At 51.8% G+C, this 16,296-nt stretch overlaps 1 protein-coding gene across 1 annotated transcript; it reads right to left on the bottom strand.

Moving 5' to 3' along the window:
* Positions 1-2,537: 2,537 nt before the first annotated feature.
* Positions 2,538-15,342, bottom strand: LOC120325037. Its single transcript, XM_039390169.1, has 3 exons — positions 15,004-15,342; positions 3,906-4,633; positions 2,538-2,585 (listed from the first exon to the last, which is right to left on the bottom strand). The coding sequence occupies exons 1-3, from the start codon at positions 15,088-15,090 to the stop codon at positions 2,561-2,563; spliced, it is 840 nt and encodes a 279-aa protein (XP_039246103.1). The 5' UTR covers positions 15,091-15,342; the 3' UTR covers positions 2,538-2,560.
* Between the last annotated feature and the right edge of the window lie 954 nt (positions 15,343-16,296).

Below are 16,296 nucleotides of genomic sequence, written 5' to 3'. Positions count from 1 at the left end.
TTTTTTAAGTTCCTGCCAAACTCAGATGGCACAGGAGAAGTTTTCCTCCCCAGCCACCTGTGTGTCAGCTCCTCCAGGGCTCAGCATCCCCCTGTTTGCCCCCACAGCTCCCCAACCCTGCTCAGTGCCCACCACCACAACTGTGTAACCATGACCAGCTCTCAGCCCCTCACGGCGTAATCAAAACCATCCCGGCCCATCCCGGGAGCAACTGGAACCACTTTGAGGCGAGAAGCCCATTACTGAGTTATAAACCTCTCCCATCCTCCACGGGAGCCTTTCACAGAAAAATAATAACTCCAACCCATGGGGTGAGGAGGGAGAGAATACGGTGTCTCCAGGTAACAAATATTTGCTTCTCTCGCCCTTGTTCCAGCCATAAAATGGATTTATTAAAAAAAAAAAAAATCCAGAATTTGATTTCGTTTGAATTAAACTTGAGGGTGCCCCCCCTGCTCCCCACTGAGCTTTGTTTAATATGTTTGAAGCTGTGAAGTCTCAGCTGAGTGTGCAGGATACAGAAGGCAAGGCTTGAATAGCCCAGCTCCGCTGGCATCAGTGGATTAGCACCGATTTAAATTAAATAAAAACTGGGGATGGGATGGGTAAGTGCAGGCAGAGAGTCAACAGGAGCATGTGGGCAGATGTCCTGATCCCCTGTCCACCAAAACTCAGAGCTCCCAGTGCCCCTCAGTGCATTCCCATCAGCTCTGCCCAGCAAGGGTAAGAGGAATAACTAAACTTTTGAGCCACTACCATGCAACGAAGTAGATTTTTCCTCGTCATCTATAGTCTGGAAAAAAAAAAAAGGACCAATTTTTGTCCTTAGAGTTTTTCTCCCCTTGGTGCAGAGGGGCTGGGGGAAGCTCTCACCTGCCCTCTGGAAGTGGGAGCCGAGCAGAGCCATGCCCAGCCCGGGGTGGCGATGCCACGCTCCAGGTGGAGGCTGCCTGCCCTCCTTGGATTCTCAGAAAACCCCTGCAATTTGCAAAATTCCACATTTTGCTTCCCCATTTACTCTGCTTGAACTGGCCCCCACCAGCCTCTCACCCCTTTTCCTCCTTTGGAGGGACAGGATTCCTTTTGAAGGGACAGGATTCCCTTTGAGGGACGGGATTCCCTTTCACATAACCAAATGGGTTAAAGATCAGAATTTTTAACTACAGCTAGTCATTAACTAACCCATGATGGATCCATGCAGGGTCATGGATGTGCCTGAGACTGAGATAACAGCAACTGCTCAGGAAAACTCCACCAATTAGGACAAAAAAATCCATCACCACATGGTCCTTTAGGACCATCTCTTTTCTGCTGCCTCCGCCGTGAAATCTCATCTCTGGCCACTAGAAGCAGAAGAGAAAGCCAAGAGACAAGCAGAGGACACGGTTCCTCCTGCTCTGCCCCTTCCTTGGCCCAAAATCTAATAAAGATGATTAAATTACATGTCTTTTCCTCCCGGTGCAATCCCCGCACACCGCCCGGGCATTGGAGCTCAGGAAATCAGGCACGACAACTTCCCTCGTGAAACCTAAGAAGGCAGAGCAGGGGTCTGGAGAGACAGGCCCTGCACCACTGGGCTGCTCTAATTAAGAAATCACCCCGCTGAGCAGAACCAAATCTAAATAAAATAGAGAAAGGAACTCGGTTCAGAAACGCTGCCCCGCGCTCGCCCCCCGCCCGCCGGCCCAGCCCAGGCACGGGGAGTTTTCCTTCTCTGCTCCCTCTTGGAGGGTGAGGGAGGCTCACACAGAGCCCTGTGTGTGCTTGGGGTGGCCAACTTCCAAAGGAAAAATACACCAGCCGTGGATGGCAACAGGCTGCTGGGTTTGGGGATTTTTTTTTTTTTTTAATTGGTGATTTGAATTTTTTTTTTTTTTTGGCTTGCTCTTTGCTAAGGAGGGGGGAAACCAAACCCCCCGTGATGGTTAGATTGTTGGGATGGCTGGTCCAAACTGGTCTGGGACAGAAAACTGGAGGTTGGGTTACACTTCCCACTGGCCCAGAAAAGTTTCTGTCTTTCATGGGAAAATGTTGAAAAAAAATGAACATTAAAACTAAAAAAACCCCAAACATTAAAACTAAAAAAAAAAAAAAAATAAAAATTAAATTTTAAAAAATTAGAATTTTAAAAAAAAAATATTTAAGCCCAAAATCTCGGCTGAGTTGCTCATTCACATTTCTTCTTAGAGAATTTCCTTATGTTCCCATTCAGATTCCCCACCAACCACCATCCCCACCTTCCACCACCATCCCACCAGTCTCCCAGTCTGGAGCAGAGATCCAACCATCACCTGCTGCCTGTCCAGGTGTCCTTCAGCCCCACTCTTCTCCCCATCACCCCACTCCCCACGTGCCCACGGTTCTCTCCCCCTTTCCAGGTCAGAGTAGGTGTCCCACCACCCTCTCCAGCTCCTCACAGCCACAGATTTCACCAGCACGGAGTCACCAAGTGAGTGGCTCGTTAAGAGCTCAGGAAGATTTACAGCCACACACAGAGGAGCTCAGACACTCCCGGGTATGTTTTGAAAAAGCACTTACCTGCTTAAAAGGGAAAGTGCTGCTACTTGAAGGTTTCCTGGCCAGACCTGAGGAGCAAATCAAACAAACACTATTTGCATTTATTCCTAATTCCCAGCAGGTTGTTGTTCTAGGAGCTTTTGGCTCCAGGGGAGTTAATCTGACTCGTGCCAGCAGAGGACCAGGCTGGCTGAAGGTGTTCTCCTAAAGACACAGAATCCTGGAATCATCCAGCTTGGAAAAGCCCTCCCAGCCCATGGAGTGCACCCTGTGACTGATCCCACCCTGTCCCCCAGCCCAGAGCACTGAGTGCCATGGCCAGTCCTTCCTTGGACACCTCCAGGGGTGGGGACTCCAAACCTCCCTGGGCAGCCCCTTCCAGTGCCTGACCACCCTTTCCATGGAGAAATTCCTCCTAATGTCCAACCTGAATCTCCCCTGGCACAACTGGAGGCTGGGAGAAGAGGCTGATCCTCAGCTTGCTCCAGTGGAGTGGAATGAGATGAGATTTAAGATCCCTTCCAACCCAAACCATTCTGTGATTCTACAAAATTATTTTCACCACCAGGGCTATCAGACACTGGGACAGGGACCCAGAGGGGATCTGCATCCTTGGAGATACTCAGACCTGCACTGGACATGCCCCAGGCAACCCAGCGTGGGTGTCCCTGCTGTGGCAGGGTGGAACTGGAGCCCTGCAGGGTCTGTTCCAGCTGAAATGATCTGCAGTCCTGTGCCTCTCTACCCACACCCCCAGTGCTCCCATTTCCTTCCAGCCTGCACTTGCTCCCAAGCCTCTGGAGGGGCTCCCAGACCCTCCCAGACATATTATTGCTGCAGTTTCTTTTCCAACAGTAAAACCATTTCTCCATAGCTCAGCTAAAGCCTTAACACTCCCCTTTCAGTTCCTTTTATGACAGCCCCAGGCTACTGCCAGCCAGGCTCCCCTCGCCACCCAACCCTCTGCTCAGCAACTCCCCAGACTCCCTCACAGCCCTGCCTGGTCTGCAACTGGGGGAAAAAAGGCAAATAAATGCACTACAGAAGAAGAACATTGGAGTTGGAAGCCAACAGAGAGTGGCAAGGAGCCAGCAGGAGGGCTCAGGGCTGCACTGAGCCCATCCCACATGCCAGCTGGGGTCCAACCTGCCTCAGGGACAGCAAGGCTGGGCTGAATGAGAGCTCTGGGCTGGTTATCCACAGGGTTTGTGCCCATTCCTCATCCCTCAGGCAATACAGGGGGAAATTGGGGCTGCAGTGCAGTGGGGTTTCTCCCTCCTGTGCTCTCTCCCCTTTTCCACAGGGCATGGGCTGAAGGTGGCCCAGCCAGGCCAGGAGCAGAGGGAGGGCACGTGTGCTGTACTCACACACACACAGCACAGACATACCTGCACATCCCAGGCTCTGGCTGAGCCATTCCATCACTATCCTCGTCATCTCTGGTGGGGATCCCAGGGCTCCTCTGGAGCATGGACATCCAGCCTCCTGGAACAGCACAGTGTCGTGGCATGGCCACATCCCTGGTGGTGCAGGGGGAATTCCCAGCCCGGAGCTGCAGCGAGCTGGACAATCCCACCCAGCAGGCCCCACTCTGACTGCTGGAGATGGATGAGCAGCGAGCCAGCTGATGTCCCAGCAGGGGCTGAGGCTGGAGCAGGCTCTGATCCCACCTTTTATGCCCTTGGTTTCTCCGTTGCTGGCCCGTGTCGGGAGGCAGCGGCAGCGAGCGGCGCACGCAGGGGATGGAGAAGATGCTGGGCTTTAGCAACAGTCCAAGGACAGCCTTTCTGTGGCTCCATTCATAGCACCAGGCATGGTACAACAGCCCAGCAATTGTTCTCCCAAGCATCACCTTCCCGTGGAGGCCACTGGCAGATCCCTCCCCTCCAGGCACACGGGGCAGGCAGGGCTCCATCACTTCCCTGAGCGTTATTCCTTTCATTACCCACCCTGCCCTGCAGATTTCTCCAGAGAAATTCCAGAGAAATTCCACCACGGGCATACAAGGATTATTTTTTTTTTCTCCTTCCTTCTCTCCATCGCTTTTCCTTTCTCTCCTTCTCCCTCTCTCTTCCCTTCTTCTTGCTTTGGCTCTGCTCACCTGCATTCCCATGGGCTGAAAGAAAAGGCACAGACCTAATTAAAGCTACCCAAGCCATATCTGGAGGTATTAGGGATGGTGATGGCCCAGAGGATAAGGGTATTCCTGGGATTGTTAACATCCACCAGCACAAAGGGATAAGTGGGTTGCTCATTTTTTCTAAGCTCTCCAATGTAATTGTTTTTGTTCCCAACGTGAGACACACTGTGATTCGGAGTTTGGGGTTTCCCCAAATACTCCACCTCACCTGGAGTCTGGATTCATTGGCCCCACCATGCAGAGCAGCAGGATGGGGATCCCGGGTGGGAGAAGCACCAGTGGGATCAAGGGGAAAGGGCTCCCCAGGAGCCAAAGGAGTTGTCTCACCAGGGCGGCTCGAAGCCAAACCACCACAACAGGTCAAGGTGAGGAAAGAGTGTCAGGAGTGCCACAAATGGAATTTTCCTGAGAAATTTGCAAAGAGTTTTTTCCTGGACGTTTGCAGAGTTTTTCACCCAGGTCTGTTGCTAGATAGAGCCAAATTCCATCCTATTCCCATTGCATAATATAATTAATAGTAATACAAACTCTGTTGTTATGCAACAAAACTTTCTGTTCCATTTTCATCTCACCTCAATCACCAACCCTTGCAGTGGTGTTAACACTGTTTCCTCACCCTGCACTCGGTGTAACCTCATTAATCCAAAGCCTAAGGTCTACGTTATTTATTTATTCCACATGATAAAACCAGGATATTACTCACTGTGATAACATGGGTTAATTTTCAGTGAAGCCTCTCTTGGCAAACTTTTAATACAATGAATAACACCCCTATCAGATCCCAGATAAAAGCTGTCATATTGTAACCTCAGCTCAGGCTTCGGCCCGGGGACTTCAAGGTGCAGTAATTACGTTCTGCTGGGGTTTTTTTTCCTTAATTGTTACTCATAAAAATCAAGGCATAAAATTAAATTAGTTCAGTGTTATTTAGCACAAGCTTTATTCGAGGCCAGCGCCCATGTCAGGCTGGGAATGGGGTGTTAAATCCCATTGCCAATGCACCTCTCTGGTGGGCCTCGAGTGGGAAATTCGGTGGACAGCAGTTGGGGTAAGTGGGGTAAATATTGTCCCCATCCCCTCCTCCTGCCTGCATGGGAGGGTGCAAACAGAGCAACCTGAGCCCCCAAAACTGCACCCAGAGCAGGTTCCTGCATCCTTCCATGGGTGGGAGAGATGTGGGGGAACAAACCTGACAGTGCTAATTTGAGCAATTTCTATCAAAAGCAAAAGAGGGCGAATTGGGTGAAAAAAACATGAGCTGGCCCTAAAGCAGAGTTCCCATTTGGACCCAACCCCGCGCAGTGTCACCGCACACCAGACCCAAAACTACCTCTGTCCTCCCACATGAGGCTGTTCCAGTCCCAGCAGAGCCCAAGGCTGCTTCTGGGACAAACTGGAGCAACAGGGGAACAGTTCCTGAAGGGCTGGAAGGGCCTGGCTGACCTGAGATCACTCCGGGATTTGTATTCCAGCCGCGTCGGCGAGCGGAGGAACGGCCGCGGGACGGAGGGCAGTGGGGTTAGTTTAAAATTAGAAGAGGTGTCGAATGAGCCTTTTCCGTGAATTTGGTTTGCAGGTTTCCTTTTTTCCCCGAACCCTCGCGAGCCTGCGGGCCGGGCGGGTGTGAGGGATGGCACCGAGCGCGTCATTAGCGCGGGGAAGCCTCCACGAGGTGTCAGAGCCACGATAAGTCCTGTTTAAACTTTACCCAGAGCTAAACACCGAGTGTCAACACGCACCGCTGCCCAGGCTCTCTGATCGGGCCAGGCAAACATCCAATCAGGAGTATAAATCAAAGCCCAGACACATCCAAGCGAGACTGGAGTGTTTAACTCTACAATTCCCATCTGAGCAGGACTTTCCCAGCGGGTTGCCCACAGCCAGGTCTCTCCCCAGACGTTTGTTTATGTAAGAAACCCGTCTGTGTGCATTATTCCTGTATTTATTTCCCCCTGGTAGGCGCAGGCACAGGGAAAGGCTCCGCAGGGTACACGGTGTCCCAGCCCTGCAGCGCTGCTGGGGGATGCTCTGTTTGCTTTTCCTCCCGCCCCATCTCCCCTGGAGACCAACCCTGGACAGCCCAAAATTCCAAATAACGGGAGGGCAAAGCCACGATTCGGAGCTCGCCAAGTGGGAAAGGACAGGGAATGTCACCCACCAGCTTGAGGATCGTCGGGCTCCTCCGTGCCACCCTTCCTGCCCCTAAACCAGGGGTTATATTCCCTGTGGGAAGGGGCACAGCAGGGAGGTCTCTCCTTTCGGGAACTCTTCAAAAAAAAAACCCAAAAAGTCACTTTTTCAAGCCTCCACCAGACAGCCACTGCCAAGGACGACACGACATTTTGGGTGCCTTTGGGAGCTGTTGGCCACAGCAGTTGCCAACCATTTGCTTCCAGCAGTGGGCTCTGCAGTTTTCCCTGCTCGCCCCAGTGCCTGGAGGAGAAGGGGGACCCACCACCCACAGTGTCACCCCACAGCCCCTGTCCCCTCTGCGTGTCCCTGTGCCAGCACCATCCACCTCAACACACGACCACGTTTCAGGTTGGCTGAGCTCAGCAAGCTTTGCATTAGACCTCCAAGTGATGCAACTCATAATTAGAAACCCATGCCAATATTTGGAGAAAAATCACTTTTTTTTTCCCCCAGATTGGGCAAAAGAAAGGTTAAAAAACACCATCTGTCATGGTGATATTTTTTCATATTTCTCTGTCCTTTCCCTCGTTAAGGGGAAGTGGGGAGGGGAGAATGTTCATTTGAAGCTTGCAACATGTTTTATTAATTGCTGGCAAATAATCCTAAGATAAAGTGCACAATAAATTTTTTAATGAGAACATATGGTGGGGGAAAATTGATAGGACTGAGCCTTTGAAGATTTCCTTGTGAGTACAGTCACAAGAGGAGCGGGAAAAGGCTTGGACAGGGAAGCCCAAATATTCCTCAAAGGGAGAACAAGGCAAAGGGCAGGTGGGGGAATTGCTGCTGTCACCAGGTACCAAGGGCTCCAGCTGGACGTGGCCCGTGAAGTGATGCCAAAAAACAGTTCATGGCAGGTCTAAACACAGTGTTAAACTCAAAACTCACCTGTGACACTGACCTGTGCCAGGTTCTGGTGCCACTGGCCCCGGGGATCCTCCCTGGTATCAACTGGTCAGGAAGGGGCTTAAGATGAACTGAAATAAGCTGCTCATAATTCATTTATTTTAGATTTATCAGCAGTGCCACAGACACATTCACAAAACCTGGGGGGGGGGGGAACACACAGTATTTAAAGCAACATCTCTGGCAAAACTAAAGAAATAAAAAATACCTCCCAAGGGCAACCTGATCCCCGAGCAGCCACATCCACATTAATCATGGGATTATTCCAGGGACAACATGACTTAGGAGCACAGCCCTCCACTGATTTTTAGAGGATCTGTGCTCACCTTGGCATCTCCAAATATCCCATTCAAGTACACGTCCATGATCAGCTGCACCCTCCAAACCAAACATACCCTGGCCCTTAATCCAGGAGCAGCCGAGCCCTGCAGGGTCTGATGAGGATCAGCCCCTGTGCCCAAGGGCTCCCCCCACCCACCAGCACATTTCAGTGCCCAAGAACTGCTTCTACCTGCAGCAAGCCCAACCCCTGTCCCAGCAGCACCTGGGGAAACACCTCCACAGCACGTGGGATTCACTGCACGTGGGTTTTGAGAAGGAATTTTGCCTTGGACCCCCCAGCTCTGGGCAATTCAAGGCATTCAGCATCCCCCTGAGCTCCAGCAAGGGGTGTGGATGCACCCCAGGGGTCTGAGCTCATGCAAAGCAGGTGCTACAAGCAAGAAGTGTCCCCAAAAGTCATCAAATAGTCACCTTAAAATACAATTAAAACCCTCACTGACTGAAGTAAAGAAATAAAGACTTGAAAAGGGCATCTGGCTTTCACACCATTGGAGTTCACTCAGAAAAGTGGCTCTACTCCACCAAAATTCAGCTTTCTGGTCAGGAAAATTCAGGATTCAGGCAATTCCAGGAGCTGGAGCTTTAAGGAAAACCTCCTGGGAGAGCAGAGCCTGGTGCTTTTCCAACCTGTCGATATTCCTTGGCCCTGATTGATTCAGTCACGAGACCAGGCCAGGGCACCCCAGGGCAGGAGCTGCAAGTGCCAACTTGCATCAGTAACCCATTAACCACGGGCAGAGACAGATATTGAGAGGACTTTGATTTAAAACCATGTCACCTCAAAACAAGACACCCTCCACCTGCACTGCCCAGCCCTTCCCCTCTCATTTGGGACTCCTGACAAACAGATTTAAGACCCTGATGAGATGGACAAATAGTTCCTGACCAGGAACACGCTGCGGGAGCATAAAATATAAAGTACAGGTATTTTTCAGGTGCTCCCATTTTCAAACAACAAGCCCTGTAGCCCTTCGGGGGAGTGTGAAAACCAGAACATTTGAAGCTATGATCCCAAAATTGTCATCATCCCACACCTGCACTGGGTGTTCCTGCCCTGGGCAGTGCGGAGGGACCCCCAAAATCCCGACCCTTCCCGAGCCAGCAGGATTCCTCTCGTTCTTCTCATGGACTTTCACCACCCAAACCAAACACAGGGGCCGTGGGGCAGCACAGGGGAAGTCAGGCAGGCTCAGCCAACCCTGCCAGCATTCCCACACTGCCCAGGATCCCTTTTTATCAGTGTGGGGACGAGAGATGTCAAGGACTTTGGTCCTTTCACAAGTCAAAACTCACGGCGGTGGCAGGAGGATGGTGAAGGTTTAGGGGGAGGCACTTCTGGGGGGAACAGGGGGATTTCCTTGGAGGGCGATGTGCCCACTGCTGCCCTTCCTCCCTGCCAGCTCCCCCTGTGTGCCCAAAGGCACAGACTGCCTGGCATATGGACAATATTCCCTGTTTTACACAGACAGGATAAGGAGGAGAGAAAGAAAGATTTTTTTCCCTATTGCAACCCACTAAAATTAAGATCTACAGAAAATAAAGGCAAAAGAAAAAAAGGTAAGAAATTGCATGGCAATATTTGCAATACTCATCCTAAAGCACCACTGGAGCAAAAGGCATCGGCAGTGAGCTTGAGGCTCTTGAAAACTGGCCAGTTCCATGTCCATGTATTATTTTTTTACATATAAATATATATATAATTTTTCCCACAGAACCTCAGATTAAGTGGACAGTTGGGCCAGGAATCCTATGAGAAAAGGAAGGGATTTCCCAGGAGATTTCCATCACTTCCTCCCCACACTCAGGCCGGAAAGCTGGTGCTGTGAGAATTGTCCCTCTATGGGGATTTTGGTCCATCCTCTTCCAGTGCTGAACAACCCAGGGGCCAAACTGGCAGGAAACATCCCATTATCTCTGATTTTTTAATTAAAACAAAACTGGTGTAAATATATTGTTGAGGATTTGGATAAAAGTTGAGAGCTGAGGGGGCATTTTCAAGCCGGGAAACAGGACGGGTTTAATTTTTTGCAGACCCACAATAACGAGCCACTTTCTCTTCACAGGCACAGAGAGAAACCTGCAGAAAATGCTTTGCCCATCTGCTCCTTCCCCACAGAGCGATGCAGGAGCTGCAATCCTGTTTTTTCTGCCTAGGAACAAGATGGTAGGTCCTTGGGAATCTCATGGCAACCTTATGTGTGGAGCAGTGCAGGCAACAGCGCTGAAAAATTCCACTCAGGAATTTGGATAAGGGTCAGGAAACACAGAAAAGGAAGCAGCTGAACAGCAAACTGAAAACAAGACACCTGGGTGTCCCTCACCTCCAAACTCCAGCACTGCTACAGCAACAAACCCCATCAAATCATCCAGCTTTGCATCATGGACAAGGTTTCCCCAGATTTGGTGCCCCCACCACTGGTTTTGCTCCGGTTGTCACCAAATGCCAAACTCATTTCTCTGCAGGAGGTGGTTTGGACCTCCCTGTTCCCAACAGGCACCAAATCCAGCCACAGAACCCCTTCAGCACCCAGTGCCCATCAAGGGATTTTCTCTGCACGAGACCTTCCAACTGCGAAAACACAAATCCATGGGGAAAATACAAATCTGTGGGGGAAACACAAATCCGTGGGGGAAAAGCCAAGGAAGGATCTCAAGGACCAGATTGGGGCTTTTTCCAGCTTCCAAACCTGGAGGTCTCCCCTTTGTGAGGAAGGAGCAGAGCCCACCCCCAGCTCAGCACACAGAGCCAGCCCTGGGAGCTCAGCAGCCAGAATTCCCCCCGTTTGGGACAGGAATGAGCCCCGTGTTCCCTCATCAGCCAGAATTCCCCCTGTTTGGGGCAGGAATGAGCCCCACATCCCCTCATCAGCCAGAATTCCCCCTGTTTGGGGCAGGAATGAGCTCCATGTCCCCTCATCAGCCAGAATTCCCCCCGTTTGGGGCAGGAATGAGCCCCGTGTTCCCTCATCAGCCAGAATTCCCCCCGTTTGGGGCAGGAATGAGCCCCACGTCCCCCCATCCCTGCCCACGCTCGAGGAGGTCCCAGGCAGGCGGGGAGGAGGTGGGAAGGGGAAGGAGGGGGGTGCTGAGAGTGGATTTCAGACTTTCACATCCCCTCTCCAGATGTGCCGGGAGTGGAACCCGACCCCGGAGGAAGGGGTCTGAGCCGGGATTTAGCAGTTTACCTCCAACGTTTGCCCGGAATTCTTTACGGCGCGGCTCGAAGTCGAGCTGAGAAGTTTCTCAAGCCCCTCATGCCCCGGTGCCAACCCTCACCCTGCAGCTCCCCACAGATTCTAGGAACTGCCCCGGAGCGAGGGAGGAATTTCTGTGCAGCCTCCCTACCTCGCCCTGTGCTTTTTGGCCGGGGTTGCCTAAAAACCACTTGGCCTGTCCTGGCAGCCAAGTGCCAAGGTATATATGTATGTCCCGACCCAAATGAATGGAGCTGCTGAATTAAGTGCTGCAGCAAAACCCTGCAGGACAATCAAACCCATTGATGGTGCTGCAGAGCCCAGAAGTCTCCGTTGCTCCGAGCCAGAGCTCCCACAGCAGAGCCCTCCTGGTCGGAGCCATCTCCCCTGTGGGATGGTCACCGGCCTCCTGCTTGGGCTCTTCTTGGGGAAAAGCCACTTCTCCCTGGAAACAGAAGTGCTGCCAGCCCAGCCAGGGCTGGAGTCTCCTCTGGGGCACCCACCACGTAGCTTGGAGCCCTCTCAAATGCTGCCCAAATAAATCCACACTCCTTGGAAGAGGGAGCCTGCACACCGACCTGGTCCTGCAGGTCACTCAGTCCACAGAAACCGAGCCCAGGTCTAAGGTGGGCCCAGCCCACGCCCTGGAGCCTGTGGGACTCAAGGCCACAGGGGCTGTGTGTCCCCTTGCTTTCCTTCTGCCACGCCAAGCAATCGGCTTCCAGCTGCCACGCCGAACTGGGGAAGGAGAAACCTTCCCAAAGGAAGGAATTTGGGAAGGAGAAACCTCGCTGCCACTCATCAACTGAGCAAATTCAATAGGGGCAACCATAGACAAGGGATAAATACTAAAAAAAAACTCGAGATGTCAATTTTACAGTTGCTCTCTGGCTCTTTGCTGACCATAACCACACTTTAAACAGTGTTTTATGATGCAAACAGTCAGAAACCTACTGCTGGAAGCTTTTGGAATGAGCTAGCCACTCTGCAGAGATAGGAGCAGCCCAGGTGGACACTCCAAGCCAGCTCACTCGGAGGCTGAGCCAGGGCAGGACGACTTGCTTGGCTCTGGGGCACAAACCACAGCCCCGAGCCATTGATGCTGCCCATCTGCATGTGAAAAAGCAAACACATAAATAAAAATTACCGTGAACGGGCAGAAAACGATGCTGGAGAACATGCTGGAGAACGTTCCCACTGGCTTGGCTTCTCCTCAGCCCTGGAAGCAGAGCTGCACCACAGCCAGTGCTTGGCCAAAGCCACCCGGCCACCACTCGCCCACCCCGGTGCCCAGGGGCACGGGCTGGGCTGCAAACTCTCTCCCACCCACGCCTGTTGGGACAAGGGAGAGGCTGTGCTCCTGCAGCTTTGAAAGATTATTAATAAAATGCCAATGGGTCGGTCAGAGCTTCTGGTTTTTTGGGGTTTTTTTGGTTTGTTTTTTTTTTTTTTAAACTGGTTTTGAGTGACACAAACCCTCCTGTACTGCACAAACTCATCTGCCACCAGCCAGTTGTGCAAACAGCAGAGTTTGCTTTCTGCCAAGGACCCAAAAAAGCCAAGATGAGCCAAGAGTTGTGCTGGGCACCCAACCCGAAACCTGCCACACACACACATGCACAAAAAGCAAACACAGCATTATTTTTTACTTCTTTTCTAGAAGTAGTGCCCTGTTCCCCTGTGTCTCCCTGGATCTGTCATTCTGGCAGCTTCAAAAGTTGTTTAGATGAACTGAGCCTTTGGCCACTTCTAAGCCTGTTTGGGAAAAGATGGAGCTCCTGAAGGATGGAGTTGTGTGACAGAAGATGGACAAGGAGAGGAAGGGAAGTTTATGGATGTGGTGACTGGGAAAGGACAACCTGGATGTAAGAGATTTTACCCAGAGAAAGCTTTGCTGATCACCTCAGAAACGGGAAAAGCTTTCCCCCCCCCTACCCTGCAAAGAGAGGAAGAGTTCCTCTGTCCTTCACCCCACCTTTGGAACAAGGTGGATCAGATGGGAACAATTCCTTTCTAGCACTCTTGAGCCACGTGAGCCAGAGCTGCTCACCAGCCCAGAACAGGGTTTGGTGCCCCACCCAGCACTCAGCTCCTCAAAAAGCCTGGCCATGACCTCTCACACTCCTGGTAACCACATTCCTGCAGCCTGTGCCAGTGCCACTGCAAAGGCTGGGACTCTCCAGCGGGCAAAACCAGCCCCAAAGATCAGCAAGGTCACAGCATGTCATCCAGAGGGATTCACCAGCCCCAAAGGGTTTCTCCACCACAGCAAACCCCAGAGATCACCCTGCACTACCAGCAGACCTCACCGACTCAGCTCACCCTGCTGAAGATCACAACTACAGGGGAAAAAAAGACAAGGAGAGACAGGTGGCACACCCTAAAATAGAGAGGTTTTCATAATGGTTACACACTGGCCTGGGGCCAGCCCACAGCTCTGAAAGCTCAGGGGCAGGAGAAGGGATTTAGGAGCTCAACTCCACATTTCACAACTGGTCCCAGGCCTGCAGAGGGACCAGCCCAAACCCCACATCCAGGAGGCTGAAGTCAGATCTCAATCTGAATTTGGTGGCTTGGGCAAGTTTCAAGAATCACAAATTACCTCTACTTATTATTATTATTAATAATAAAGTGTTATTTCACGCAGGAGCTTTGAGGTTCATTGTGATCTGCAGAGAAGTGGCTCGAGCAGGGGCAGAATGCACAGCTGGCAGGAGCAGGTGGGGTTTGCATCGTCTCCAGCAGCTCCCAGGGCCGAACTCTGCCTGAACTCCACGATGGGAACACACCACGTGCACGTCTCAGCACCCCTGAGCTCCAGAGCAGCCCCCAGGCTGCAGACACTGACCCCCCATTCCCCTCCTGGCTGCACAAGAGCAGCAGCTCAGCCTCCTGATCTTCACCATGAGCACCACCAGGCTTGCCCCCCGTGTGACAACAAGCCCAGGGCTGGCTCCTGGTCTTCTGCCAGGGAAGAAATGTCGCCAGCCAGGAGCAGGGCAAGGTCAGACACCGAGGCAGTCTGGTGCCACCCACACTGCTCCAGTCTGCATCCCGCTGGGCTCTGGGCTAAACCCCTCTGAACATGGTTGTCTAGTTCTTCTGCTTGTACTGCCCTATTTTGGGAGTTTGTTTAGTGAAAGAAGAACCAAAATTGCAAAATAAATATGTTATTTCAGCCTTAAAAAAGGAGGGAGGGCCAGAGCCTGGGGAGGACCCACTGGTGCACCTCTTTGCAGCCCGACTTCCAACAGGTTTCCAAGGGCTCAGCCTGAGCTGCTGAACATCCTCACAATGAGCCAGCCCAAGCCAGCAAACCCCTCAGTGTTCCCTAGAAAAGCACCAGAGAAGCAGATTGTGCTGATGCCAACGGCTCCACCCGCTCCAAACCTGACCCCAACCCCTCCATGGACACTTTTGCTTCTCCTCTGCCTTTCACAGAATCCCAGAATGGTTTGGGTTGGAAGGGACCTTAAAGTTCATCAAGTTCCACCCTCTGCCATGGGCAGGGACACCTTCCATAGACCTGGTTGCTCCAAGCCCCATCCAACCTGGCCTTGGACACTTCCAGGGATGGGGCAGCCACAGCTTCTCTGGGCAACCTGTGCCAGGGCCTCCCCACCCTCACAGGGAAGGATTCCTTCCCAATATTCAATCTAAAGCTACCCTCCTTCAGCTTAAAGCCATTCCCATCATCCCATCCCTGCTTACCTTTGCAAAATGTCCCTCTCCAGCCTTCCTGTATGTCCTCCTTAGGTCCTGGTACTTCCCTGGCACTGCAAAGCCTCCCTGTGCCATCCAACCCGCACAGCCAGGTCGGGGAGATCAGACCCACACCTCCAGGCTGGAACTGCCCATCCTGCTCCTCAGGCCCTTCACAAAGGAGCCCTCATTTCCCACGGCTGGATGAACAATCCTCGTCCTGGCCAAGGACACCAAACCCCGAGCAGCCCCCGCCGCAGACGCTCAACGTCATCACACTCAAGGAGTGGGTAATTAATGCTGAAAGGTGTGATTGCAGCCAAGCAGGCTGGCTAATCACCACCTGATTTTGGCTAATCACCCCCTGATTTTGGCTAATCACCCCCTGATTTTGGCTAATCACCGCCTGATTTGCTCTAATGTCCCGCATCATTTAGAAATACAATCTGAAGGTGGTGGGAGGGACTCGCTGCCGTTCCTATGGAAATGCAGGATCCCTTTCCATGTCTAAACACTGCAACTTCCCTATTCAGCAGGCCAAGGACAAGTTCCCAAGCTGAGGAACGTGGATGTATTTTTTTCCTGCAGCAGGTCAAACGTGGCTCTGCAATTCCGTGATCCTTTCCAGGGACTGCATTAGCAGTTGGATTGGGAAAAAAACACTGGAGTCAGTTTGGTACCTCTGCCTCTCTTAAATCATAAGAAAATACCCATTTCCTATTCCTGCACTGCTGTAACACAGAGCTGTCCCCCCACATGGACACAGCCAGACCAAGGCTGCTCAACTGATGCAGCTCAGAGCACAGGTAAAGAAAAGGAGGATGTGCTATAGCTTGGAGATTTCTTTATCACAGATTATCAGCTCCATGGATCTTGCAAAGCCATTAAAGTGATGGATGACTGTGACTATTTTGTGTCCAGAGATGCCACAACAAAACAGTTTTTTAAAAGCTCAGTACAAACCATGTACAGGGTATTCTGTCAGTGCACTGTCTCGTGGATGGGTCAGATAAACAGCTGGGGTTGTGTGTGATGAGCTGGAGGCCACAGGGAACCATCTGATTTGACCTCAGGGAACTGTCAGTGGCTCATTGAAACTCAGAGCCCCAAGGCCACCAGAGCTGGGACCTCAGTGGAGTAGGTAGTGCTCAAAAATGACACAAGACATGCTGAAACCCCCATCACCCATTCCTGATCCCACCACACCCTTCCATCACCCATTCCTGATCCCCAACAACATCTCCCTCCTGAACAGGCCACCCCCTGGCACAGCAAGGCACAATCACCTGGCAAAGCTCTGCA

Source organism: Pipra filicauda, unplaced genomic scaffold (genome assembly GCF_003945595.2).
Source record: "Pipra filicauda isolate LSUMZ 115617 unplaced genomic scaffold, ASM394559v2 scaffold80_size11013439_pilon, whole genome shotgun sequence".
NCBI classification, from domain to species: domain Eukaryota; kingdom Metazoa; phylum Chordata; class Aves; order Passeriformes; family Pipridae; genus Pipra; species Pipra filicauda.
The sequence above is the reverse complement of the archived record's forward strand: the minus strand, read 5'-3'. Positions and strand labels throughout refer to the sequence as shown.